General features: G+C 41.8%; 2 protein-coding genes across 9 annotated transcripts in view; both read right to left on the reverse strand.

Moving 5' to 3' along the window:
• Window positions 1-18,736, reverse strand: part of afap1l1a (actin filament associated protein 1-like 1a) — a 26,024-nt gene extending 7,288 nt beyond the window's left edge. The window contains exons 1-10 of one of the 6 annotated variants that reach the window (XM_051072193.1): window positions 7,162-7,358; window positions 3,559-3,684; window positions 3,306-3,389; window positions 3,113-3,192; window positions 2,524-2,659; window positions 2,265-2,360; window positions 1,944-2,158; window positions 1,666-1,845; window positions 1,426-1,509; window positions 785-860 (exon numbers count right to left, since the gene is read on the reverse strand). In XM_051072193.1, the coding sequence (XP_050928150.1) occupies window positions 785-860; window positions 1,426-1,509; window positions 1,666-1,845; window positions 1,944-2,158; window positions 2,265-2,360; window positions 2,524-2,659; window positions 3,113-3,192; window positions 3,306-3,389; window positions 3,559-3,684; window positions 7,162-7,192 (1,108 nt within the window). In that variant the 5' untranslated portion in view covers window positions 7,193-7,358. Of the gene's footprint in view, window positions 1-784; window positions 861-1,425; window positions 1,510-1,665; window positions 1,846-1,943; window positions 2,159-2,264; window positions 2,361-2,523; window positions 2,663-3,112; window positions 3,193-3,305; window positions 3,390-3,558; window positions 3,685-7,161; window positions 7,359-18,598 lie in introns of those variants that run through there. The other 5 variants (XM_018675504.2, XM_018675499.2, XM_018675498.2 and 2 more) reach the window with 5 other exon arrangements.
• Window positions 18,737-19,066: 330 nt separating this feature from the next.
• ablim3 (actin binding LIM protein family, member 3) overlaps window positions 19,067-27,465 on the reverse strand; it is a 43,795-nt gene continuing 35,396 nt past the window's right edge. The window contains exons 15-23 of one of the 3 annotated variants that reach the window (XM_018675491.2): window positions 23,840-23,956; window positions 23,581-23,651; window positions 23,169-23,337; window positions 21,880-21,909; window positions 21,533-21,588; window positions 21,268-21,334; window positions 21,150-21,157; window positions 20,941-21,021; window positions 19,067-20,663 (exon numbers count right to left, since the gene is read on the reverse strand). In XM_018675491.2, coding sequence (XP_018531007.1) covers window positions 20,550-20,663; window positions 20,941-21,021; window positions 21,150-21,157; window positions 21,268-21,334; window positions 21,533-21,588; window positions 21,880-21,909; window positions 23,169-23,337; window positions 23,581-23,651; window positions 23,840-23,956 — 713 coding nt within the window. In that variant the 3' untranslated portion in view covers window positions 19,067-20,549. Of the gene's footprint in view, window positions 20,664-20,940; window positions 21,022-21,066; window positions 21,335-21,532; window positions 21,589-21,879; window positions 21,910-23,168; window positions 23,338-23,580; window positions 23,652-23,839; window positions 23,975-27,465 lie in introns of those variants that run through there. The other 2 variants (XM_051072195.1, XM_051072194.1) reach the window with 2 other exon arrangements.

Consider the following 27,465-nt stretch of genomic DNA (forward strand, 5'->3'; position numbering starts at 1 on the left):
ATGGCAAGTAAAGGAATGAAGTTTGATGATGAATTTGCTAAACTGGTGAGTAAATAGCTGTTAATACTAACGCTAGTAGCAACAGCAAAAATTTACACATAGTCCTTTAAGATGTGCAAATATCCTAGGACAAAATACATTTCTCTTTACTGTGGACTGGTTAAAAATAAAAAGAAACAATATCTTAACTCAAGGTACACATGCTAGCTTTTTCCCCAGAGCCATCAACTGCATCTCATGGTCTTCATCAGCAGATGCTCTGTTTTCATGAAGATAGCTCAGTTCATCACAACTACTGAACTGGTGTGACCTAATGCTACATTTATGATTCTGACTTGTAAACAGCCTTCACGTCAACATCCAAGTTGTAATTATGACTGGGAAAGTCAGATGTTTCGGAAAGCTCTCATATATCCGACTTGGCACTTAATAATAGAGAAGCGCCTGACAACCAAATAAATATGGATGCCTCATGTTAGCCAAAGTTTTTCGTTCAGGGTAATTACACCCAGATTCTTATATATTGTTGATATATCGTCAAGTACTTCTAACATGTCAAAGTCCGACTCTGCAATCACTGAACTTGCCTCCAGTTCTCAAGTTGTAAACATTAAGAAACCCTCCTATCTCAACCTGAATGCAGCAGTATAGATATAAAGTCATGTAATGACAATTGAGCAAACTCTGTCCACTGAAGAAAAAGAAAAGCTAATAAGTTGACCTTGAGTTCATTTGTTTTTTGTCAAGCAGCTGGTGTATTGATTTGAGGTTGTTTTTGTCTCACCGTTCTCTCTGCAGTTATCTCCGGTTGACACACCCACACTGTCTGAATCTGATGTGTTCTTCTCTGCAGATAACCTCTGAGGAAGAAGCACACAAACACAGGTTTAGACTTTCAACAGCGGAGTCCAAGTCCTACACAGGCTCTCTCTGTCTGCTAGTGATCATGTATCCACCTCTGTATTCTTTCATTCTTTTACACGCAGTCTCATAACCACTAACATATGACACAAAGAGACAAACAGTCTTACCCCCTGCCGTTTCTCCAACCAATTTTATTGTGGTTGCTCTCTCTTCAGTCTGTGCTTTTATGATGTCAGAGCCTTTTTGCAGTTTATGTTCTGACAGGTTTGTAACCTTAGAAGAAGATCTGCCTGTTCCAACACAGCCTCACGCCCACCTCTATCATTTCTGTCTTAACACCCAATTACACTACATATCTCCTCTTTGTTCTGTAAGCCAAATACAGGTATCGCTGTGCACTGTGGCGAGCCAAGCAATTGTTTAAGAAAATTGATGGTGACAACACAATTGCTGCCTGCAACCCACTTTTCCTCACCTCAGCTGTGAGGATGAATTATTGTCCTGAGGAAAAGAAACTAGAGGAACGTTGCTTACACAAACATCCTCTCTCTACATACTTACCTTGTCAAGTTCGTTTTTTCTTGGAATGATGGGAGACGCAGATTCCTCGGGCCCTGTGCTCTGACCGCTCACCTCTCTAACAACCTGTGGGGTTTATTTTACACATGTCAGTCTCAATTTTACCGTAAATTCTTTTTGAGGTGTGTCAAACCCATTTCAAGTGATTGCCAACATGATTGCTGGCTGCGTTACCAGTCTGTACTCCTGCATTAATACATATAATTTAAAAGTACAGGATACCCTGAGCCATCTGTGGGCCTGTTCCTTGCTTTGTACTGCCAGCACCAGTGCATCACCGTTGGGCAAAGTGAACCGGAGCTCATGGTGCTTCCTCTTGCTGTCTTTTGGTGCATAGACCACAGTGCACTGGGGCAGTAGCAGGTCCACATAGGGGCATGTGTCCTTTGAACTCTTATAGCACTGCACAAAGGAAGACACATAGGATACGGTAGGTTAAAGGAGAGAAATATGGAATTTAAGAGTATCATTTACTGATATGTGAATGTACATCCTCTCACCTGCAGTCTGTTCTCCCGTATGACTGTGAGCTGTTTGGCCCACTGGCCGAAGCGTTTCTTGCGCAGCAGGAAGGCACAGATGCGACAGTCTCTGGCAGGAGGCATGGAGCTCTCGTCCGAGGGCCACTGATGAGTGAGTTGGACACCAGGGCTCCTCTCTTCCTCATCCTCCTCATAAGACTCGTAGGAACTGCTCAAAGCGTCAGAATCATTGTCTGGGAAAGCAGCGACGGAGAAGATAAAGTGTGCTGCATTTGTAAAAAAAAAAAGAGGCAGTTTTTATCCTGTAATCTGGTTACTTTGTGGGGGAACTTAACTCACAGGAGTTTTTACGGTGTGTATTTATGCAGGTAGTGGGATAGTTGTTTTCAGCATCCTCATACCCATCTTCTATAGAGTTGGGAGGACTGGGCCTGACTGGAAACGGAAGAAAAAGAACACTAATTACACTTTAATGCTTTAATGCTTAGAGCTATATGAGTATGTTTGTGTAATTTAAGTGCTGAGTGCTGACTTTGAGGTTTTTACAGCAAAATGACACTAAGGGCACTGAGTTCAGCAGAGGCGGGAAGATGCTGACCTCGAGTGATGATGTACTCAGGCATCTTGCCAGGACTGAGGGGCACTGCCTCCTCATAATACTCCTCAGGAGGAGGCGTTGTAGGCAGAGGGGGAGGGGAGTCAGTCGAGTGCAGGGCTGGGGAGTCTGCACAGCTCTGCTAAAGGAGACGCACAAACACAAACATAACTCTCCGATTTCCTCCACAACCATGAAAGATGTTTTTTTTTTTCACACCCAAAGAACGACATCATCAAAGAGATACAGAGCGTAAACCTCGAAATGGTATCTATAAATTAGACATATGGGCTCTGGGGCGGATCCCTGCATCTTAACTCTTCCAACAGCTCGCAGAGTATATGGGAAACCCCCAGAACAGGGAATACAATCTCTCTGTTTTTCTTTACTTTTTCTCAACCAAGTCACTTAGAGGTGTAATAGTTCCTTGCAAAGCTGGATTTGGATTTGAGTGCTGAAAACATGGACATGCAACAACATACATCCCACACACACAGGGTCATCCTACTCCCAGGGTTTAAAGCCAGTATTTCACATGTAATTGATATTTATGGAATGGAATACATTAGGGAAGTGTGTATTGGCAACTTGCCTGTTTTAAAGTGTCAGTTTGGGTGTTCTTGTCATCTTTCAAATCATCTGTGACGTCCTTTAGGTCTCCAAGCTCGCAGTCTATAGGTGACAACAACATAGAATTACACTTACACTTTTTACTGTGTATATAAGGGTAGCATGACCAGTGTAACTTTTATATTTTACAGCATCACACTGGAGCTCAAACCCACCAAATGTCTCAAACAGGGACTCTACAAAGCTGGTTCCATTCCTGTAAACTGCTGAGTTCATGTAGATGTAGTCTGTTCCTGACACTGGAGGAGAGGAAGAGGAAATTAAACATAATTTGCAAAATGTCAATCCCAAAATTAGGATTGCGTCTGAATGAAGGCTAGAATGAAACAATGTCTGCACAATGAAATTCCACATGATAACATATGAACATCTGACAGATTTAGAAAGTCATTTCCTCCTCTCTCTGACCTGCTGGCTGTATCTGCTGTAGGAGGTTCCACACTGAGGTCTTCTTCTCCTGTGTGGAGGAGCTGAGGTTCTCCTGGTCCAGCATCTTTAGCAGTGCTCCCAGCTCACTCACCAACACCTCCATGGCTGCACAGGGGGAGGGGCAAAGGTCAGGGTGGGAGGGCATGAGTCCAGTGTATCAGCAGAGAGGGCAAAGGTCAGGCTGAAAAGTCTAAACAAACCCCAGGAGTTTGTCAGGGAGGCTCTTTTCTGCTTTGCTTTCCCTGTGTCCTCCTTTCATTTTCTGTCACAGTTTGTCAATACCAATCTGCCATCTTATCACAGAGTCTGCCTCTTCTCCTCTTCTGGCTGTTACTAGACTAAACAACAACAAAAGAGTGGAGTGACAGGGAACAGTTTGCCAATTGCTGATTAAAGAAGAAAAGTGGAGCTGAAGCTACCAAAAACAAGAACTCTTATACAGCAATATGAACAGGACATCCCACATTAAAAGTTTCTGCTGCAGCTCTGAAATATTGCTGGCTCACCGACAGATGGGCACAAACCCAAATTTCAGTCAACTGTCACGCTCAGTGCTGAGAGGGTAAATTAAAAGTGCTGTAAGGATGCTGGCAGAAACATGACATTCTGACAAGAATAACTGAGGGACCACTTTACAAAGCCCAGAGCAAGCAGAGTTTAATTTACAGGGACCTGATCTTTATTGAACAGTTGGAGATTTAAAGTGATGGACTCGCAAAAGCAAGAGCTGGCTCAGATCCTGAGACCTCCAGCAATAAACACACTTTTCTCAGGGTTCTGTAACGCTTTGAGGACTCAGCTTAAAGGAATATATGATTCACATCATGTGTTGATTTGAGAGGTGGGACTGGCCCACTCCCTGTTTTCAGAACAGAACTTAAATAAACCGCCTCCCACCCCCCGACAGCTGCTGGACACCCTGAGAACAGATCCGCAACCTGCTGCTGCTGATGTGTGTATGTCTGAATTCCTCCTTTATCTGATTTCATGCCAGATACAAGCAAGTGCCACCAGTGAGTGAATCCCCATGTCTTTCCATTCTTTCTCTGTCATTTTCATTACAACTTGTATCTTTATAATCCTAAAAACTCCTCAGAGAAACCTGACAACTGGCTGAGTCACTGCTGGCGCACTTGTAACACTAGCCCCCCCGCCACCCCCCTTCATCCCTTCCAAACCCATTTTCACAGTTCAGCCGCATTAGACCTGCTGAACCGTGCATCTTGCTGGGGTCAGCCACGGGACAGCCACTGAGCCAGAAAATTCTTTGCATGATAGGCAGTCATATGGAAACAAGACCTGTTGCACTAAGCAAACACCACTACATGCAGATGTAGACTCGTACACATGCACAAAAATGTAAAAACACACAGGAAGCTTTATATGTGGTGTATTTTAGTGAGGTGTGTCAAAAGTGGGCAGTGGTGTACCTGTCTAGAAAAGGCACTAAAGTGTGTGTGTGTATGTGTGTGTGTGTGTGTGTGTGTGCAGGTTTATGAAGCATATTGAGTTTAGGCAGAGCGTTGGACTGTCTGATGAATTACTCTGACACAGTTAACCCCTAAGTAAGCACAACTGACAACTGCTGCTGGAAGACGTATCTGGTGTTTGTCAGTGATGTGTGTCCCACATTTCAGACTGCGCCCACTGCTTGAAGACAGACATACTTTCCTGAGGTGGGTCTTCCTATGGGCTTAACAATGCCCTGCTACAGTCAAGAGACACAAGAGCTACAGTAGGTGTGTGTTAGCCTTTGCCTGTTTAACCACTCTGTCTTCTTTACAAGCGCAGTTTCCGTCCATTGTAATAAAATTATGAGAAGAAGAAGCGGGCATGAGGAGTTAATTCCTCGCAGGGACCTGGAATTCCTCATTAAGATCTGATTCACCCAGTGGAAATGAGGAAATGGAGCTTAGGGGGAAGGAGAGGAAACTCATGAGAGTGGGATGTCTTGGCCTGGCGAATGCTGCCTCTCTGCCAGAGGTTCCAGCTGTTTAGATTCTGGCTCTGGCGCACCGCTGGGCTTCCCCTAACCTAGTGGAAGGCAGAACCCAATCCACAGCATGACTCATTTGCTGCGGAGAAAAATTGAAATTCACACCACTCAGCACTAAATCAAATGTAACACAGTTGGTGTAAAGTAGGACACAGCACTCATAAAAACTACTTAACTTGGACTGCAGCTCCAAAAAGTTGATTATTGAATTTATCGATTGCAGTGTTGTTGTGCTAGCGCCAAAATGAGCAAAGAGGAATTATTGCGTAGTATCTGGCGTGTCAAGCACATAAGACCACCCTTAAGTCACCAGTCATGCCTTTGTAACACACTACACTGCTCACATGGGTTCTCACACATCTAAAGCAGCATGATCCTTTAAATCTCTGCTGCAACTGTTCATGTATGTGTGTGTGTGTATGTGTATGTGTGTGTGTGTGTGTGTGTGCTGCCAGATAAAACAGATTCTGATCCCAGCACCTGAGGGAAACTAAACACAAGCTCACATATCATAATAACACTACATCAGAACAGGTTGGATATGGTTTAATCAAAGCCACACCAAGGCAAAATTAGAATATTTGCAGCTACAAGAAGGACTAAGCATGACTTTAATCTAAACTTTGATTACCTCAGGTTCTTTTAAGCTTCACCAAAAACATTATGAGGGGATATTCCATTCAAAAAATAAAATCTCTGAAGCCACAAAAGATGGTTACGGGAATGTGTAAAGCTATTCAAAGCTTTGGACACACTCAAACATATGCCCCCCTCACACTCGCCTGACAATAAGCTGTTAAACACCAGACACATTCCTCACCTTGTTAATAGTGCAAGACTCTGCAAACTGTGTTTGCGTGTGCGTGTGTGTACACTTTTGCGAGGGAGAGAGAGCAGTTTGTTTAACAGTGCAGACTCAGACTTTTAAAAGAGGCTTACATTAGCAGGCTTTGTGAGGGAGTGAAAGAGGGGAGAGGGGAGGAAGGAGGAGGGGGAGGTAAATAATGTCAGTGAGTTGAGCACCTGTGCTAACATGTCCAACAAACCCTGATATGAAGAATAATGTGACCTCAGTCGGGTAAGCAGATATTTTTTTCATGCCAAAAGGCTTTCTTCATGCTGAGCTTACATATCTTGCCATGCAATACACACACACACTCACACACACACACACACTTTAACTTCCCAGTATTTCATAAGTGACAAAATTCAGTCATTCTGCAGCAACCTGGTTTCACAATATTGTTGCAGACATTCCAGCTAACCACTCAAGAATTTGAAACCTCAAAAAGACTCTTTAGAGGCTTTAAAAAATTACAATGCTGCATTATTGAGTCTGGATGGCAAACAGTTGCTTTCTCAACAATCCAGGATTTCTTGGTATTTCAGCAAGCTGGGATGATGCTTGAGGCATGAAGTAAACATCACCTGATATCTCACAGTCTCATGTTTACAACAACTTTACAGCTCAACAGCCTGTATGTATTTACATCGTTCAGGATGTCTGCATATCCAAACAAATCTCTGCTCCTTCGCTGATTTACCTGCTTATTAGTCTAATTTACTGATAAACTATATAGACTTACCCTCAACAGCAGTGGATGAGAGTCCCACCATTTTCCAAGGTTATGGAGGAGTAAAGCCAGTTCATTCATACACAAGCAGCTACGATAGGAGATATTCCAGAGTCAAAGCCTCCCCGCCTGTGTGTGTGTGTGTGTGTGTGTGTCCCCTGTAAAGTCTTTGTGTTGTAGGTGAGCTATAGTCTGCCTGCTGCTGCACACACACTTCCTTTACCTCTCCCTTCCTCCCTCTGATCTGTTATCTCCCTCCACCCCCCTCCCACACTCCATCTCTCCCCTCCTCTCTTTTCTTTTGGGGGGTAGGGAGACCATGGTGTGTGTGTGCGTGTGTGTGTGTGTGTGTGTGTGTGTGTGTTTAGCCCTCTTGGATCCCCTGCTCTGTAATCCCAGGGATCGTATAGCACCTGGGAAAGGCTTGCTGTGTAAACACACACATGTCGACTAATAGCTAACTCACATTCTTTATTCTTTCACATTCTTTCCTTCAGTGTAGATTATTAATATTTAACTAGCTGAACACAAAGTCTGCCATCCAAAGGATGCCAGTGAACCCACTGACATACCAAATACAGTGAGGTATTGTTAGAGCATCTTTACCACTATAATTTACCGATAAATGTAACAGTAAAATGGCTCCACTGATGTTGCAATTGGTCATTTCTTTATCTTGAATGCATCAAAAACACAAAGTGAAAGATTCAGGAGACAGTGAGTAAAGGCTGTGGAGCATAGGCAGAGGCAAGTTGAGACTTTTCTGAGGTACACGTGGATGACTTGTTGCCTTGAGGCACACTCATGTCCCAACACGATGCAACGTGCTGCCTTCAATCACACTGGCACTAATACTGCACCAACAATCTCTCAAGCCCATGTAGATGAATTCACAGCCATATATGCACAACAATGCGGAAATTCACAGACAAAACACATCGTGTCTACTGAGCATAGGCTTTTACTATATGTCAGTCGCAGAATGAAATCAGTGTCAGCTGGCTGTAGACTTCACTTCCATCACTGTGAAGTTACTAGATGAGCATCCATGTTGATTTTAATCCCAGTCTGACCCCTTTTTGATCTCACCTACTCAACACGCTTTACTTAAAAGATTATATTTTGGCAAATATGCTTGTTCTCTTTCTTGCCATGAGTTAGATAAGAAGACTGATCTACTCTGGTGTCTGTACAGCAGATAAGAAGATTAGTATTTCCTCTGCATGCATTCCGCAGTGGCTGACTGATGCTAGTATGATAGTATTTTACTGTACAGACACAGGAGTGAGATCAATCTTCTCATCTAGTGTACCACTGATTCAAAATGTAGCTAGGCTACCAAATCCTTGATATTTGTTGATGTAGTATAAGTCTAGTATGTCTAGTATACAGTAGCTCTTCTAGTGCGCACTCATGATTTTGGTACTTTTAAACTTAAAGATGAGATAAACTTGAGATCCTGCCCCGCTGCTACTAAGACTTCAAAAAGTATAATTTAACTCACAGAGAAGAGATGACAGTAATGATAAAAGAGATCTACTGAATTAAAGGCAATCTTTGTATAGAAACACTGTAGAAATACCAGCTGACAGTGAATGACAGACAATGAATGAGTCACACAGAGGATTTAAAAATATACACTCCCAGGGATCTCAGTGAAGAAGATGGAAAATTAATGTCCTAATTATGTAGACAGGAAATTCTCCTACTGTCTAATTTCATTCACAGACCATTCCTTCCCTTAGGCATATATACAGTATGGTGTTTCCCAACTTTTCCAAAGTCTTCTCTAGCTGTGATGCCACAGACACACCCTGCTAGGCTTGGTTACGGCCTGACACTGTGACTAAACGCGACCTTCCCAGTGAATCTGTGAACTCACACAGGACTGTGGATGCCAGAGGAGGGACGGGAAAGCACACTAAGCTGTAAAATACACATCACTTTCAACTCTCATTGCAACTGGGTACATAGCTCTCATGTGTTTGAGTAATACCAGGGGTATTCAGGATAGGCGATTGCTAAAATACTTCATTTAAACTTGACATTTATTCTAGAAAAATGATTCATTAATCAAGTTAAAACATAAGTATATGTGTATACATGTATACCATACAGAGTTGAATCCTGTTAGACAAAGCTCCTGTGAGAACCTCAAAGGACTGTACCATCTGTAACTCCACAAGAGATCAGAATCTAATGAAAACTGCTGAGTTTTTCTTGGAAGTCTCCCCTTCCTTATTGTCCTTGGACATGTTGGACATACAGCCGTTTCCCAACCTGATCTGACATGAAAGAGCGCTGCAGGTTGAAGACTTTGAGGTGTCCAAAAAAACAGTGTGGGAGTCTCATCACTGTCGAGCGAGTCACAGGAGAGGTTTGAATGTTATCTTCATACCGTGTGAGGGTTATCTAAATACCACCATCCAACTAGTCATCAAAGCTGGGACCTGACTGCTTAAAGAAAATAGCTGAATCATAACATTAAGAGACGCAGATGAGAGAAGAGATGTCATATCTGTTGTTCTAAAACCGCAGGCTTTATCACACCCCCTGGCTCCACTTAGATCACTGAGGTGTGTGTAGCCTGCACGCTAACAAAGGTGAGGTAAGCCAGATGGCCAGAGGTTTTTTATTAACATTAAGAGCTGTGCCAACACTGTCTTCTCTCACCAGCCTGTGCCCTATCATGATGAAATCCCCTCCCACTCTACTCCTCAGATTCCAGGCATTTCCCAAGTGTGACGGTTCTCCTCTCCCAAGCACAAAACATGTCTGGGCATTCACAAACTGATATCTCCGGAGCCCTCGATAGGTAAACAGAGACTGTTCTGGTTCATTGGTAAGTGGAAACAAATCTACACGATGATGGCATCTGTGACCCAACATTCAATTTTGAAACTATTTGGCCAGTGTAGTTGTCATTTATGAATGCTTAAGATTTGTTAAAGCAATTATATTCAGTATTTTCAGATATTTCCCTCAACAGTTGATTAAAGACACAGCTGAAAGAAGAGTTAATATTTGACTTATATCCATTAGGTAGACAGACATATGACTCCAAGTGAATGCTAATGTTGCTCCAGATTTGCTAAATGAGTAATTAGCTAACTGTTGCTACATTGACTGTGTTTGCAGCTTGTCTCCACTGACCCCAAAAAATCAACTAATGATGGTTTAAGTACTCCTTATTATTCCTTATTATTACTGGCACTTTGCCTATCTATTTAACTTTCTTTATTCATTTGAGGGTCCAGGAAATTACAGTAGATTCCCAAGAGAAGGAGGAAAATGGAAGCACATTGGAAAATCACCAATAAATGTAGTAGAGGCCCAGATGGCAGATAGCGTAAAGTCTCGTCAAACGATGTCAAACATACCGAGATAAGGCTGAGAATCATCAAAGAGGATAAAGGTCATGCCAGCTCTGACAAGCTAACTACAGAAGACCCTTAGAGACAGATTTCCATCTCATTCTGCATGCTGCCAACAAAATACTTTTCCTGTCCTACATTGGTTAATGGGCTGAACAACTGTATTGCGATGCCCCATGTGCCCCCTATAGAGATGGCTTCCTCCTCCTGCTGATGACATCACCTATCACCTCCGTCCTTCTGTTTCCTCTTCCTGTCAGCTGACCCAATCCCAGTTTTACTGTACCGTCTCTGGTGACCCCACTCTCAATGCACTGTCTAGATCCCACGCTGGATACAATTGAATGTGCCTACTTCTACAACTGTATTTCAAAGGTATGACAATATAATGGGGCTCTTGAAATACACTATTATTACAAACCTTTACTTAGCTGCTGCAGATAGTCCCCCTTGGGAGTGAGAATTCCTTTCTCATAGCTTTGACATGGACATTTATCATGTGAGCAAACAAACATACAATAATCAACATACATAGCAAATGTACACTGCAAAGCTTGCTGGAGTTGAGAAGCAGGTGAGAGGCACATGTGGAAAAACTTATTTGGTTTGGAGGAGTCGTAAAGGTACACAAATTAAGGAAAGAGGGGGAAAAACATGTTGTGCCCACTGTTTTTATTGCGCACGGGACGATGCCTCGGGTTGTCATAAAATACAGCATGGATACCACACTCCATGACACTCAATGCAGAGAGTTTACGCATCAGTATAGGTATATAACAGAGATGGCGACTGTCTAGGGATATAGATGCTTTGAATTGCTTTGTGGTTACAGTTGGTAGTATTTTGTCCCAGTTTTTTTCTTCAGACCCAAATAATTGGCTGGTACACCAACGTATGGTGACACTTCAGCAGATTGCTTACTTGAAAACATTCACTTTATGATCTTAAATTAGGCAAAACCTTCAAGTATTCAGAGCACATATATATTCCACAGCCCTATTAATTTTCAGTTGTATCTCTTACTTTAAGAATAACAAGACCCAGTTGAATTCATCCCATCTTTGCAAATATTTATATGCATCATTTAATTGGGTGTGTACACATGTATCCTGCAGGCAACGTTTATAACAAACATGTAGCTTGAACGTGCATCCTCATCTAATTAGGCCACTCTAACGAGCTTGTCACAGAGAGAGAAATATACTTAAAGTCATTAGCCCTCTTAAGCTGCTGGGATGTTTCCATGGTGACAGAGTAGGAGAATTATGGGTCTGTGCTCTCCCGCTCACCTGCTAAACCATTAACTGGCTTTTGAAGGCCAGGGATGGAGCACTGAAGCTTTTGATGTTCACACACACACACACACACACACACACACACACACACACACACACAAACACACAAACACACACGCACCCCTAACCTAAACCTAGTTCTAACCATAATTCCAAAACAAAATCTTCAGCCATTTAAACTTGTGTGGTACAGCATTTTGGTCCCCACAAAGCTGTCCGACACAAGTGTAATGGGCTCCTAGTTTTCAGACTCCACAGATAAAGTAAAGCAATCTAACACACACACACACCCACACACACAGTTCCCCATGGCTTCACTACAGTTGAGCTAATCTGGGAAGCAGTGGTGATAGCAGGGATCTGCTATCTCAGCAGTGAGGGAGGGTCAATAGCCCCAGTTAAAGGTCAGGTTAGTAAAGCAATGCTGCTCATTTCCCCGCCTAATGCTACATTGTTTTTTCATTGTTCTTGTTGTATGTTGTTGTTGTAGCAAACTTAATCCTGGGATGAGATTACATATTATCAGCCCAATAAGCAATCTGACAGATGTGGGGCAGCACGAACAAAGATGTGTACCATGGAAATTATTTCATTGTGCATAGTGCGACATGGTAGAGAACAGGCAGTAAGTCTTTTATACCTCTTAATGCCCTTTTATGTCAGAATGGGTTTTCCATTGTTGTGACAGTGCCCCCTCCTCCTCCTCCCAAAAAACTCTTAATGCCCTCAGATTCATGTCTCCTGTAATCCTTTGCATCCTGCCTGTCATGTCAATAGCTGATCATCAAGTGTGCTGGTTTAGAGCTCTGACTGAGAAACTCTCCAGGGGATTTCCTTGTTTTTTGCCCAAATCATTATGGAATAAGCTGATTTTTCCCAGAGACCCAAAAAAGCATTTAAAAAATGGACAGTTAGGTAGAGGTGGTCTGATAATGGAATGATAGCACTAGCCAGGTGGCACTGGATGCATCTGGGTATTTCTCAATATGGCCTTGGGTCAAGGGTCAAAGGTCACAAAACTGACCATGATGTGGCCAATGTCTCTCCCTTCCTTTTTTCTCATTTTTCTCTCTGATTTATTCAAGTCTGGGATGGCACAGAGGGCTTGACTCAGCCTGCTGCCAGACAAAGGCCCTACAGTATTATCCTGATCCCATATCTGCCCTGACTCCTATGAGATCACCACAATGCTATGTCTCCCTCACAGAAAAGTATTCACACACTGAGAAAGATGCTATTCTGCAAGTGGAAGCGCTGTGCTGCTTTACTGATGTTGCACAGACTAGGGTAATATACACAGAACACACATGCACTGCCTGCAAACACGCACTCACTGCACAGTAACACAAGCACAAAGGGGAAAAGGGGCCGCTTTGTCTCCATTTGGGAATTTTTTTTGTGTTAATAGGATTTTGACCGGAGCACTGTCTTCAGTTCTTCTCTAGAAAACTAGGACGCTTTCTCAGTCTCTGGTTGCTGTTGTCTGAATCTTTTCATTACATGTACAAATTCTCCTTGAAGATGATCTGAAGCAGCTTTGCATTACTCTCCTTGTTGAGATAGCTATAATAAGGGGAACCTCAATCATTTGAGCAAATTCTTTAAAAAATAAATACCGACTGACTGTGCTCCACATCCCTGGTGTTCTAGTTTACCGTGTAAATGGATCATACACCTTGATCAAATAATGTGTGCATACTGTATATCTGAAGACTAAACAGCTTTTTACAGTCATTATTATATAACTACTAAATTACCATGTTCACGTGGCTGAATAAATGACGTACAAATAAGGCCACACAGAATAACATCTAGTATTTCTGTTAATGTGTTGACAAGTGCATCTTGAGTTGAAACAATTTCACTTTTTTCCAGAATCAATCATCACTTATGGTGTCAGTTTTCAAAGCAGCAGAGTGTCAAAGAAAATAAAATAAATAAAGAAAACTGACAGTGTCAAAGGAAAAGGTATGTTGTATTTCATCAGTAGAAAAAGATGAACGTTACACTGGAACATTACAAATACACAAAATGACCACCAAATTCACTCAACACAGTTTCAATAATAAATGCACATTATGAGCTGCAGAGAGTAAGTATTTATGGCTGTTAACACTAAGTTATACATTATTTGTTGGACCAGTGAGCTAACAAGATTGAGGGAGTTTCCTGTTAAGAGACAAAAAATACTACATGCACTGAAATTTTTTGCAAGGTAATCTGAGGACGGACTGACACAAAAAGGGAAGGAATAAGCATCTAGGGCAGGGGGCCTATTAAATGTCTGTATCATATGTCTTTTTCATTTGAATTAATCTCTGCTTCAGAAATGAACACAAGGAAGACATTTACAGACTTGGCTCATCTTTAAACTTCTTATTGATGTATAGTGAGATGTCTGTGGGATAAAGCGACTGTGTACCTTAGATAGTTTTCCAGCAAGTGTGTTTCAACTCTTCTGTACAGATACCTGAACCACATTTGTCAGTACCACCTGCACACTGTACTGTTTGAACTGCTACTCTGGATTCATCATTAAGGCCAGAAAATACATATATTATACCTGTATATTAGCATGAATCATATATCAGTGCTAAATTACTGGCTGTTGTCAAGTGACATATAGTAAACCTAACTGATAACAGGTTTGACACATCTTATTCTATCTAAGAGTCTAAGAGTATATTCTGCCAACTCTGCAATAAATCAGAATTTTCCCTCAGAATATGCTGCTTGTACATACCTGTGTGCGTATAAACCCCAGGCAGAGTCACTTTTCACCCTCTGCAACAGAAGAAAAGTGTCAGATACTCTCTATAGTCCCCCTGCTGTAATGTTGTGCAGCACATCTCCATGGAAACCCTATATAAACAGCTAAGCAGAGAATGACCATTGCCTATACACAATGCACGTGTACACGACCACACATGCACACACACACACACACAATGACACAGAATACCCTGCACACTTCTCAGCCATATGAATCACAGTGATTTCCTCATTTCACTGGGGTTAAGGAGGGGAATTCCACTTCTTATAGGGCTGGTCCACAATCATGCATGATTTACAGCTCATGCATGATGGGGCACATATGAACATATCTTATGGTATGCAATATAAGGTACTGTATGTATAAGCGTCAGCATGTCTGCACGCTTATTTTATGTCTAAGAATTTCTGATAAAGTCTGATTGAGGTAAGGGAGATCCCCTCTCTTTATATCCTGAGACTTATTATTGTAGCTAGTGTTCCAATTGGTTACAATAACACAGTATCCACCACATCATTGGAGAGATAGTGGACAGGAGTACTCCACTGAAAACAGCTTTACGCCAGAAAGCAGGCAGCTTTTAAGCAGTCCAATCACAGTCACAGTACGTGCAGGTATATTTTGCAACAGGATATGAAACAGACATCAGACTAAATAAAAAACATATTTACATCACAGGGGACGAGTTATTAAAGTTGTGAGGGCTATTGTCTCTGTGGCTGCACTGGACTGCACTGTGCTGCTCTAACTGAGGACTTGTGTCCACAATCAGGACAATGACACCATTACAATAACTAAAACTATGACAGTAAGACCCAGGCCGGAACATACTGAAATAGTCCATAATGACGATATAAACGTTGGAGTCAAACCATTTCAACAAAAACTGCTTTTGTTACATGAACATGTGGATTTCAGCATGCATATTGAGAAATATGAGGTCACTGACCACTGGCTAGATGACGGCAGCAGACTGCATTTTAATTGTGCTCATTTGCCCTACTAACCTAAAACCACTAAAGCATGTTTTTCAATTCAAATGCTTACAATTAAAATCATTGTATACAATCAAATCAGTTCACAACAAGCCTTCAGATTCAACTTTGTGCCAAATAAAAATGATTTGTTATTTATTCTAAATTTCTCTCTTACACACACAGGTTCTCTTTTTACAGATTTCTCAGAGGAATGTTGATATGTGGAGCACTCCAACCATCTCATTAGAGGAAAGGCATAGATGGTGCAGGGATTTCATGAGCATGCAGAAGACTTGTGCTTAAATGAGCAGTAAGTTTCATTTCTGAATGTAGAGTTCACAGCAAATCCTTGTTTTGACCACAAGCTCTTCCATATGCTCAAAAACACCCTGACAATAGCCACAATTCATCATGTCTGTGGGGCTAAATCACAGACAATCCCACCACTGCAATGCTCCCTCTGCGGGGACAGCCTCTCCCCTCTCTCACACCCACCTGATCCTCTGCTTCTCGCTGAGGTGACTGTGGAAACAAAACCTTTATTGCTCTGCTGCTACAGCTGGCTTGGAGAGTGCATATTAAGAAGCTCCCACCATTCAAGCTCATACCTGCCATTCATCAGTCTAAACAAACTTGATATCTGAACTCATGTAACTCCAAACAGCAAAGCTTTTAGAGTCAGAAAAGCAAGTGCTGAAACAATTTGTTGATTAATCCACTGAATGGAAATCGAATGTTAATCAACAACAATTTTAAAGCTGCAGTATTTAGTATTTTTAAATTAACACTAACAAATGATGGGTGTCATGAATGAACAGTATCACTTGTAGTATTAATCCTACTGAGAATTATTATTTCACATTAGCTTTAGCTTAGTTCAACAGACAGTTTTAGTGTCTTTCAGGTCATTGTTTTGGTTTTGATGGCTTGCAGCTTTAATGTTTTGGTTCAGTCCCACCACTCTTGTAGAAATTAGCTGCACAATGGAGTCTTTAGCATTTAGCAGCTAAAAAGCCAAACACTTCTATCCAGTGTTAATGGAGAAACAAGTTAGGGCTAAACAGACAGTGACCACAAGACTTGACATTCATCAGGTGGACACAAACATGGCTCCAAAAGAATGTTAATATCCATGTCTGCTGGATGTGGAAAAAGGCAACTGTTTATTATCATGTTCCTGTTCATATCAACTTCATATGGTGATAATACAGTACATCAGTGTCATGTTCACAGCTGTTGTACTGCCCCCATAAGGCCAAAAAGTCAGTTAGTGTTGCTTTAATAATCATTGTTTTCCAGACAAAATAATACAATGAAGAGCACCATTTTGACCTTGTCATGAGCATTTGTTCTTATTCACAATTAATTTATGTTCAATCAGAACTGAAATAATCATTACTTGCTGCCCTATGTAATTTATTTACAAACCAAGGCAAAGTAATTTAGCAGTGGCCAGCCAATCAGGTCATTTAAAGACCATATAAACAGCATGGTGCTCCCCAGGGATCATCAGCCATCACTGTGTGTTTTCTCCTGTAGTGTTTACACAGAAACACAAAGCTCAAACAGAAAGTCAGTCGAGCTAAATTCCTGTGTGTTTATGTGTGTGTTGAGAGAGATGGAAGTGACGGATGAAAGTTTCTCCCAACCTAGGCATTTCCTACTTTACTCTGTGTACATACCATACAAAACACACTGGTAACATCCACATAATCCACATACACTGACAAGCTGAGGAAGGATGGAAAAGAGGTAAATCATGGACAAGAAAGGCAGAAGAGACTAAGAAAAAGGTTTTACGTGTAGGTGATGAGACTGGTAAAGGGTACAGGAAATAAGAGAAGAGAGAAGATACAGGACCATATGTAGCAGTTTGTCCCACTTCCTTTCACCTCTAGTAAGTCGAGTTAAAATGCCCATAAAGTTGGTCCTTATAATCACTATCACATGTTTACCTGCCTGGCGGCTCACATCAAGTCTGTGAAAAGCACTCAAGTCTTTCCAGCTCTATAAACAGTAACATGATACAGCAACATCAGCTCAAGTGTAAAAACAGATCAAGCAACTTAAAGCAACTATAAAATGAAATCATAACTTTATATTTCAAATGTTGCGCTGGGTCACACCTTGCCCTGTTAATGCTGTCACTTCTAACCTCACGCCAAAATCCACAAGGAGGGGAGGCAAGTGTATTTGTTTTCTTTTACAATGTGGAAAAATGTTGTACTGTGCAGGTGGGGGGGAAGCTGCACCCCTCCCAGAAAAAAACACACATGGGGCGGAAACACATTTTGTATTTGCAGCTATTTCAACACAAAAGCAATGTAGATGTCCAGTGGGTCTCTATGAAGAATTCTCTGCAGGTGGTGTCCAATATCAAACAACGATTACCATGACCACCTAATCTCCAAATATCTCATCTCCACATCCAGATATTTGACTGGACTGAGGATGAGTGGGATTCACTTTCTAGAACAACAATCAGACTGTGGATCAGCACTTGGTTTTCTGCCTCTTCAAGCAGCTGGGCGAAGACTGAATCAACATTACTTATATTTTTAAAGTGTGCTACCATTGTGTTATCGTACAAAAGCAGGGAATATTACAGAGGAAAAGGAAGTGTCATAGCACCTTCATGTGTATTCTCAGACAAGTGATTACTGGTTGTTAGGAGTCATATGGAGAAAATGGAAATTTGAGACAGTGACACTGAGGCAAATTGTGCAATCAGGGCAGAGATTTTGAAAAATGTAACGTTTAGATACACATAATCCCAACAATATTAGATTACAGTAAAACCAGTGAAGTGTAGGGATCTTCAGTGAGGGGGCTGTAGTCAGAGGTGTGGGAGGAAGGAAACACACATGGTGGATGTGTAGGAGGGTCCCACCGTTCTGAAGTGGCCAATTAACACAGAAAGTAAACATGCAAATCTAAATAAACCTTACCAAACTGCTCAGAGCCGCAAAACAGTGAACACTCGCTTAGTAGTAAATCTCTCTTCAGCAGTGGGTAGAGAAGTAGACTTACATTTGGTGCCGTTTGGGTCCATTCCGCCGGTGATGCTGTCCATGTGTGTTGTTGAAATTTAGTTCAGGCCCATGAGTGAGTGTGTGAAAACGTGTAGACGAGCTACCGCTGACAGATACAGTGGATACTTAACAGACCTGCAGGTCGGGAACTGGAGGCAGGCTGCTTCTCTGCTGGGTCCTAAAGTCTGCCCACCAATACAGCTACTTTTACAGCTACTATAGATAGATCTGGATAGTGTTACGTCCAGTGAATCCTAATATTAAATTAAGAGTATGACACGTTGGGAGTAAATGTGCAACTTAGCTGGCTGGAACCAGCAAGCTGGTTTAGCTTAGCCTACCATAAAGACCGGAAACAAGGGGAAACAGCTAGCCTGCTATGTCCGGAGGAAACAAAATCTACCTACCTATGTTAGCAGTCTATCTCCTTGTTGCCTGGCAACTAATTCCAGCGAAGAAATGGGGGAAATTGTTAACTTTCTGTACTTTGTCTGAAAAGATTAAATAATATAATGTGATATATAACAAGGTACAATTTAATTTAAGAGAGTCTTGCAGATGCTAAATGGATTTAGTTACCTATAGACAAAGCCAGGCTTGCTGTTTCCCTGTGTCTCCGGTCTTTATGCTAGGCTAAGATATCATGGCTACTGGCAACATGGAGCTGCACAACACAAACACGAGAGTGGTACAGAATCTTTTGATCCTTCAGGCAGGTGTATTACAAATGGATAATTCACAAAACAGAGGAGACTGATTTTGATTTGAAGTTTAATTTTAGTGACAAAATCAAAAATAACAGTATTCAAAGAGAGTAAAGTCTTCAACAACCCTGGATCTTTGTCAGTGTGTTAAATACCTTGCAGAGCGTTTCATTGTGAGTGAATATAATCTCTGTAGCTACAAAATTATTGGATTATTATTCTAAAAGAATATAAATAATAATGAATGTAAATGTATGGATGACTATAGTCCTCATCTTACAACATATAGTCATCATTGTATTGCAATGAGCAGGAAAATGTGGAACAGGAGGGCTGAATTGGTGTTTTCCTGTATCTATTAAATCTAGTGGATTGCACATTCTTTTAGGTTACCATACAGCTGCACAGTGAACTGTATCCATTGGTGACCCTTGACTATTTGACCAGAACATTACATGGAAGTGATCTGCTAATCTGTATATTTGCATTCTCACTTTGGTTTTCATTTTCACACAAATCTATGCAGGTCACACAAACATTTGGAAAAGTTGTGTCCACCTAAAATTGCTTCAAGTTTGTTTCTATATCAATTAGTGTAAACCAGAGGGACACAGTATTCCATGTGAAAGAGCAAAACCAAGGGAATAGGTAAACAAAATGCATCCTTATAAACCAAACTAAAGTGATGCTGTATGCTCACACACTCATCCCTCTCATCTAATCATTCACACTGATAAAGTGTCATAAATGATATACTGTATCTACATTCTACTCATTCAGATTGCTGGTGCTGCACACTCATAACTAAGAGAGCATAACAAATAAGGCAAAGCCAAAATTCTCCTCAGTATGTTTTAGTACTGCGGCTCTGGTCACAGACATCCCCTCATGTGGCCTTATAGGGGCACAGTCATGCCTTCCTCCATCCATCAGGCTTAAGAAAAGCACAACACTACTGTACTACAGTCTCTATTGCATACACTCCACTCCAGCACACAGCCACAGTTGCACCGGCAACCATGTAACAGTCTGTCAGTCCATCTGTGCATAATGTCTCTGTGGTCTTCCCTCAACGTCCCAGAAGTCCACGCTGGTGTGACCAGAATTTGGTTCATCGTGTGAGGAGATCTAGAACAGGTTCTCAGCCATGGCAGTGAAACGTCCTACCGCTCTCTTTTTCTTCCTACAGTCAGTCAAGTCTCCGGCTCTGCTTATGGCAGGTATCTGATGGAAGTCTGCACGTTACTAAAAGAGTCGGGCCTGTTTCTTCAGCTCATTCCTTTTCCATAGAGCCAGACGGTCAAAATCTTCCACTGTCATACCAAACACTTGGACAAACTCCTCTGGGGACAGGTGACGCTGAGAACACAGGGAGACAACACATGGTTATCACGTTAAGACTCACATTTATCTATTACACTCTTCTTTTCAACAGGTCTGTAGCTACAGTTTATATTCAATAATTGCACACACATTACCAATGTTGGGCTGTTACTCATTTCTAACTTTCTTAGGTGGGTGAGGTGGCGAACTTATAACCTTAGCATCTCAAAAACCTTGGCAACTGCAGTTTTTAACTGGACCAGGGATGACAACCTTTCAGCACAGTTCGCATTAAGACTCACTCATAACTTACCTCTAGTCTGGCTCTGTCTACATCTTTGGGCAGCCTGTTGCGCCCTCTGGTGGTGACAATGAGCGCTTCATAGGGGTAAATCTGCAGGGAAGGAGAGACAGCCATGCTTTTATCAGACTTCAGAGACATGGTTATATTAATACTTGGGATTACTCAACATATAGGCTAACATGGAATTAATTAGACAAGTGACTATGTTAAAACCTTACCTTGTACTCTGCTGGGAGAAAAGAGAAAGAGAATCAAGTCAGTGCAATAGAAAAAAAGAATTGAATTAATTGCCTTAGTCTAATAAAGGGTAGGTGTTTTAAATTCATATTAAATTACCTTTGCTTCCCCAGTTGACCTCACTGCCACTGTCGTACTGGTACTGATAGCAGTCTGCACTCTGAGGCTGCAGGTGCAAAAAGGGGACAGCGAGTTAAACAAGAATAGCCAAATGTAATTTTTTTAAAACTAAAATATTGTGCAAAATATGTATGTTTGGGAATAAAAACAGCAGTGACACTATTCAGTTGCCTAATAAAACAGAATCAATTTTAAAGATGAAAGATCAATCAATCATGTCATGTCTTGTTCACTGTGGTCTCACCCTCTGGATGCCGTTGCGTCCATATCCTGGTAGTGAGGCAGACTTACAAACAAAATCTAAAATACAGAAAAAAGTAGTTAAATATTACCATAGTCAAGCCAAATATCAAATAATTTGAATGCAGTTTGCTACATTGAAACCAGATAACTGTGTCGGGTTAATGCCAGAAGATGGCGCTCATGACTAACTAAAACAATTCCCAAAGTTCCAGATGTGTACACATAATACTGGAGCTTTGTGATGTAGAGTAATTGAATCCAGCACAAACCCCATCATTTATGAACTAATGCCAGTCTCCATTCAAAAACAGCCACGAAATATTTATGAAATACAAATTATGAACTCACCACTATCAGTGCTGTACTGAGATCGGGGAGCTGTGAAATAAAGAAAACACAGAGTTACATGACATCTGCCTTACTGCGAAAAAACACAAATGCTACAGCATTTTTAATCTGCCCTGCTCTAAACTTCGATTAAATTCCCTAAAAGAATATTCAGAAAATTGCTGAAGAGATTTAACAGCCATCTGTCTAGTTAGAGGCTTAACAAAGAAGCAGAAAAGGAGCAAGTTGGGTACCAGTCAAGCCCCGAGAGGAATACAAAACATCAAAGGGGCAGTAAGGCAGAAAGAGGCCAGGCAAGACTGGTTCAGGGAAGAAGGGAAGTAAAAAAAAAAAACAGAAAAACATACAATCACACCAGCACAAAAAAACACTGCACGTTCCACCATCTAATCGCACAGCACAGCTTGTATGGGTACAAGCCTTTGTTGCCTTTCAACCGCAGCCAACAGAGTCCCGTTCAGTTGTGTCCCCTCCCATCTGAGAAAAGGCTTTTAATGAGAGATCTTACTGCTCATAAATAAAACAGGATATGGGACACCAGCTGTGAGAGCGAGGGAGTGAGATAGATACACAGATAGATGGATGGATAGATTAACAGCGAAGAATATGGAGAGTGATTCCAGGAGAGGGAGAAGGAGAAAAAAAAGCTGGAAGAAGCATGTGAGATGGGGAAAAGAGATGGAGCAAGGAGGAGAATAAAACGTGCATAAAAGGGGGAACAGTTGGATAGAGATGAAGACAGACTGGTGTCTGAATGTCAGGGGCTAAAATAACTCTCCCAGTACGCTGCACGACCAGTGAAGCTTGGCCCTTACAAACAGAGAACAACTCTGGTGGGTTTGGGTCTGGTTTATCACATCTGGCATGTCTGCACACCTGGCTGAACACTCTGTTTTCTGTAGCCTGAAATGTTAAGAATCAGTGTGATCAGATATCCCCACAACAATGACAGGCCACATCTGGTGCTGCTGCTGCTGCTGGCCTAGCACAGGTTCAGCAGCAGCTGTTCTCCCCTCTCAGCATCTTTCCATCTCAATAAACCACCCAGCCTGCAGCAGCCATGACCCTCTCTGACCTGCATTCACAAGCTCACTGCCCCTCACTCCAAAGCCCAATGACAATATATACTGAGGCTCGTAAAAAGCCCCATGTGGCATCATATGTGATCTTGCTTGGGGGGACATGGCTGCTCAGAAAAACTTGTGGAGGTGGTACCTATAAACTCGCAAAAAACAGAAGGCACAGTAGACAAAAAGGGAAGATGCAGAAGGGGCAGGGTGGATCCTTACAGCCATTGACAGTGTTGTTGTAAGCCGTGGTGCCATAGCCTGTAGTGTTGAGTGTTTCCTTGCTCCCACTACGAGAATTCCTCGCACTGCCCCAGGGGTCGTTGTCATAGGAACCAGATCTGGCTTTCATCTCCTCCTTCAGGATCATCCTCCCGATGCCACTCCCAATCTGGGAGGAAAGAGAGTGAGGAAAGAGGCAGATGAGGAGGAGAAAAATGGAAGGAGACATTAGGGAAAACTGCTAATTTAATGTACAGCGATTGCAAAGATGTTGAGAGAAACAAATAAAGAAAAGGAGAATAGTTTAAGCGCCCTACCATAAAAAGTAAATTATTTATTGGTGTTTCTGAGGAGGGGACTTTCTTCAACCCGATGTTGAAGAAAGTGAGGCGGAAAATAATGAAGCTCTTACTCTTTGAAGACTGTGACTCCAAGTCTCTTCATCTCCTCCTGTCGAGAAGCGTCTTCTCGGCGCCCGATAGGCTGAGAGAGAAAAGAGATAAAAGACATTCCCTTTTATGAATACAGAGCGCGGAGTGGAATGCAGTAACTGGGTGGCTGAGTGAATAAATATGACAACACAGACTCACAAAATGAATTGTATGTCTCCCATGTCTGTGTTTGGTCCAGTAGAAATTTTAAAAAGCAAGAGTGGAATTAAACTTTCCTACCCTTGGGGGAGCTGGTGTACGGGTAGTAGTCAGACTCTGACTGGGCGTATGGCTCAGGAGAGTAGGTGGACAGTCTAGAGGATCTGAGGATGTCCTCACTGGTCCTGCTTTTGGTTGCTGCATCCACGTGATTGTCTGTGAAGAAATGGAGAGAGTTAGGAAAGAAAAGAAAAAGAGGCTGGACTGAGGAAGCTGGTAATTCTGTAATAGGAGTAGTTTGGCTTTTTGGAAAATATGCTCACACAGTTTCTTGCCGGGATTTCATTTCAGTTGGTTCAATATGAAGCTGGAGCAGAGAGACTGTATCTTACTGTATCTTAGCATAAACACTGGAAATGGGCAAACAGCTAGCCTGTTGATGCAATGGTTAAGCACCTCTAAAGCTCACTAAATAACACCATTTATTGTTTCTTTACTCCATAAAAAACCAAAGTGTAAAAACAAGTTGCAGTTTTACAGGTGTTTATGTTTGTTGGAGTAGTTCATGGCTTGGAGCAGTGACTTCTCTGCTAACTGACTGACAGCCTCGTGGTGACAGGGCTACCTGAAGTCATTGTACTCTGTTTTTGTATGGATGTAACAAGATGCAGTATAATGTCTTACTCAGCAAACTTTAAGAGGTAATAATCAGCTGATTTTAACAACTTTGGACCAAAGCAGGCTAGTTGTTTTCCCATGCTCCCAGTCTCCATTCAAAGCTAGGCTAACTGTTCTCTGGCTCCAGCTTTGTTGGCACCTTTCTTCTCATCTAACTCCCGCCAAGAACAATATATCCTGATATCCTGTATTGGTGGTTATGTGCCAGACTGTTTCTTGGCTAGGAGCAGTGACTCCAGTCATTCTGTTTTTTTGTGGTTTTTGAACCGATTAAACCTCATTAAATAAAGATATAACATGTCAATTAGTATTACAGGTGTTGGCATGCAGATTTTATTACCTTTTTACATGGCCAGGCTAACTCTTTTCTCATGCTTGCAGTCTTTATTGCTAACCTAAGCCAGCCATAAGCAGTCATTCCATGTTCCCTGGGTCCAGTGTTTCCCAGCTCTATATGACACATAATGGGAACCTGAAAAAGAAGTTCCCCAGCTCTGTATTTGCTTACTATGACATGGGCTACTGTGCAAACTCCTCAAAGGAGTTTTCTGTTCCCTAGCACTGCCATATGGCTCTCAGTATAATAGGCCTATATTTGAGGGAACTAATTAAATGGGTTAGGCTTGTGTCTCAAAGCCTTTTTCCAGTAAAAAACAAGAGAGAGATATTTTAACTTTAAAAGGTTCTAATTTGACCCAGATGTAATAGGAGGGTAAATGTGTGTTAACAGAATGTTGAACTGGGGAACACAGGAACCTGGGAACATAGCTACGTTCCCCACATATCCTGACTCCAGCTTCATATTAACTGAGAGACATGAGAGTAGTATTGATCTTCTCATGCAGCTCTCAGCAAGAAAGTGAATCAGTATATTTCCCAAAATACCAAACTATCGCTTCAAGACAGTGCACTGTAGTGTGCTAAGGAGGAAAATGGTGTGAATGAACATTACAAAGATCTACGGCAAAAGAGTACATTTACTCTACAAATCCACAGTCATCATCCCACCATTCCTGTCGGAGAAGATCAATATTTCAGCCAAGAGCATGAAAATAGCCAGTATTAAAGTGAGCTCAGTTACTGCTTGGCCCGAGGCTCACAGTCATTTCATGAGTGGTGTGTGGCGATGATATTGATGCCACTCTGCACTAAAGCACAGTCAATGGAAGTCAATGGTGGTGACATGCAGTGTAATGTCAGATAGATCGCTCTTCACTCTGTTAGCCATTAGCCATGCCAGCCCCAATCCATGATCCATTGAATTCCTATACACATGATGCATGACACCGGTGGCAGACACTCTCATCTTTGGGACGTACATCGTCAGCCCGGCAGTGGGGCAAGCCGCATACACACACACACACACACACACGCATTCAAAGAAAAGTCTGACAGTGGGCTGAAACGTCTGTCACTGCAGGTATGGCTGTACAGTACTGACATGGGATCACAAACACAGAAAGAGAGTGACATACTGTACACACACCCAGACAGACGCATGGAATATCTATCTACCGACAGTGAGTGAAACAGCGAGAGGAGGGAGATACTTACAGTGGCAAGGTCACCGGGGTAAAGTGGAGCAGAAGGTGGAGGGAAGTGAATAAAAGTGATTGGATGCAATAAAAAAGAGGTGAAAAGAAAAGGGAAACATTATTGGAGCATCCCAGAGGGAGATGAGACAATGTCAGAGCTTTGCTACCTGTACAGCAAATAAGGACACCCGCACCACCCCCCCCAAAAAAAAACATGGGTTCATACAGCCTCTTTTCTATACAGGTAGCAAACTTGTAAACTGATTAGTACATAACGGGCCTTCGAACACCACGTGTCTGTTCTGTCTTTGAAAATACATCAATAATGTTCAGTGCTGAAACAAGAGGGACTAATAATTAACAGCTGTTCAGGAAGCACCAGAAGGGATCAATATGTTTGATGCCGAAGTGTGCGCTGAATGTCAGCATTCTAACATTCCAAGCTGAAAGGTTTTTGAACTTGCTATTAAGAGCTGATGCTGAAATGTTAATTACTTCATATACCAAAATGTGATAAATTATGGCCAGTGATGTACTAATTATAGCTGAGTAACATAGACGGGTGAAAGTGTCTGTACACAGGTCAACACAGTTCACTGACTAACCCACAAATACCAGCACAGTACAGAGGAACATGCAGGACAACAACAAATGAACTACCCTCCATCAAAATCTTAGGTCTTATGACTCTCAGCTGAAAAGCCTTTAGCACTGTAATGTGATGAGGGGATCTTTTTCTTATGAATGTTTATACTCAAGTACACTATCCAGATGGCTGAACTGCATTTAAGTTTAATGACTTGTGAAAAAAAAGGGCAAAAATAGCATCTTGCGTTAACTGCACTGCCATGCTATTTGACTGAACGACAACATAAATCCACACAATTAAGAAATCAGACTTCCCCTCAAGAAAAGCAAGCACAACAGCTGTCTTACTTTAAAAAACACAATCGCACTCTCTGTTAAACCGCACACTGACCGCTGGCTAACAAGGCTAGGGCTGAGAAAATAAAAGAATTCTCCAAATATGAATTCCAGTTGTAATGCAGTTTTCCACTGTGGTTTGTTCCATTGTTCTGTTCTGTTCGGGCTGAATTGTGTGTCCTCTGAGTCCCATGTACTCAACACTTGTCACGCCTGAGCAACCTTTCCTTCATTCATGGCCTATTCCAGCCCTGTTTGCTGACAAGAACCTGTCGTGCTGCGGGGACCGCACGCAGAGGCAGGCATGCATGTGTGCTTGTGGCAAGCACACTAAACATTGCTCTCTTTTTTTTTTAACATTACTAGTGCAATAAGTCTGATTGATCCTTATCCTCAATTTTGAACCAGTTGCACAAGTTGAACTCTATCTCCTTTGTGCATTTTTAAGCAAAACATCAATCCTTTCCATTCATCTGGTTTTTGTTTGTGACATCTTCAATTTCAATGATAACTGGGACATCAATACTAATCAAAGCTAAATCACAAGGGGCTGCTGGAGAACATCAATAG

Source organism: Lates calcarifer, linkage group LG8, assembly GCF_001640805.2.
Source record: "Lates calcarifer isolate ASB-BC8 linkage group LG8, TLL_Latcal_v3, whole genome shotgun sequence".
Lineage (NCBI taxonomy): Eukaryota > Metazoa > Chordata > Actinopteri > Centropomidae > Lates > Lates calcarifer.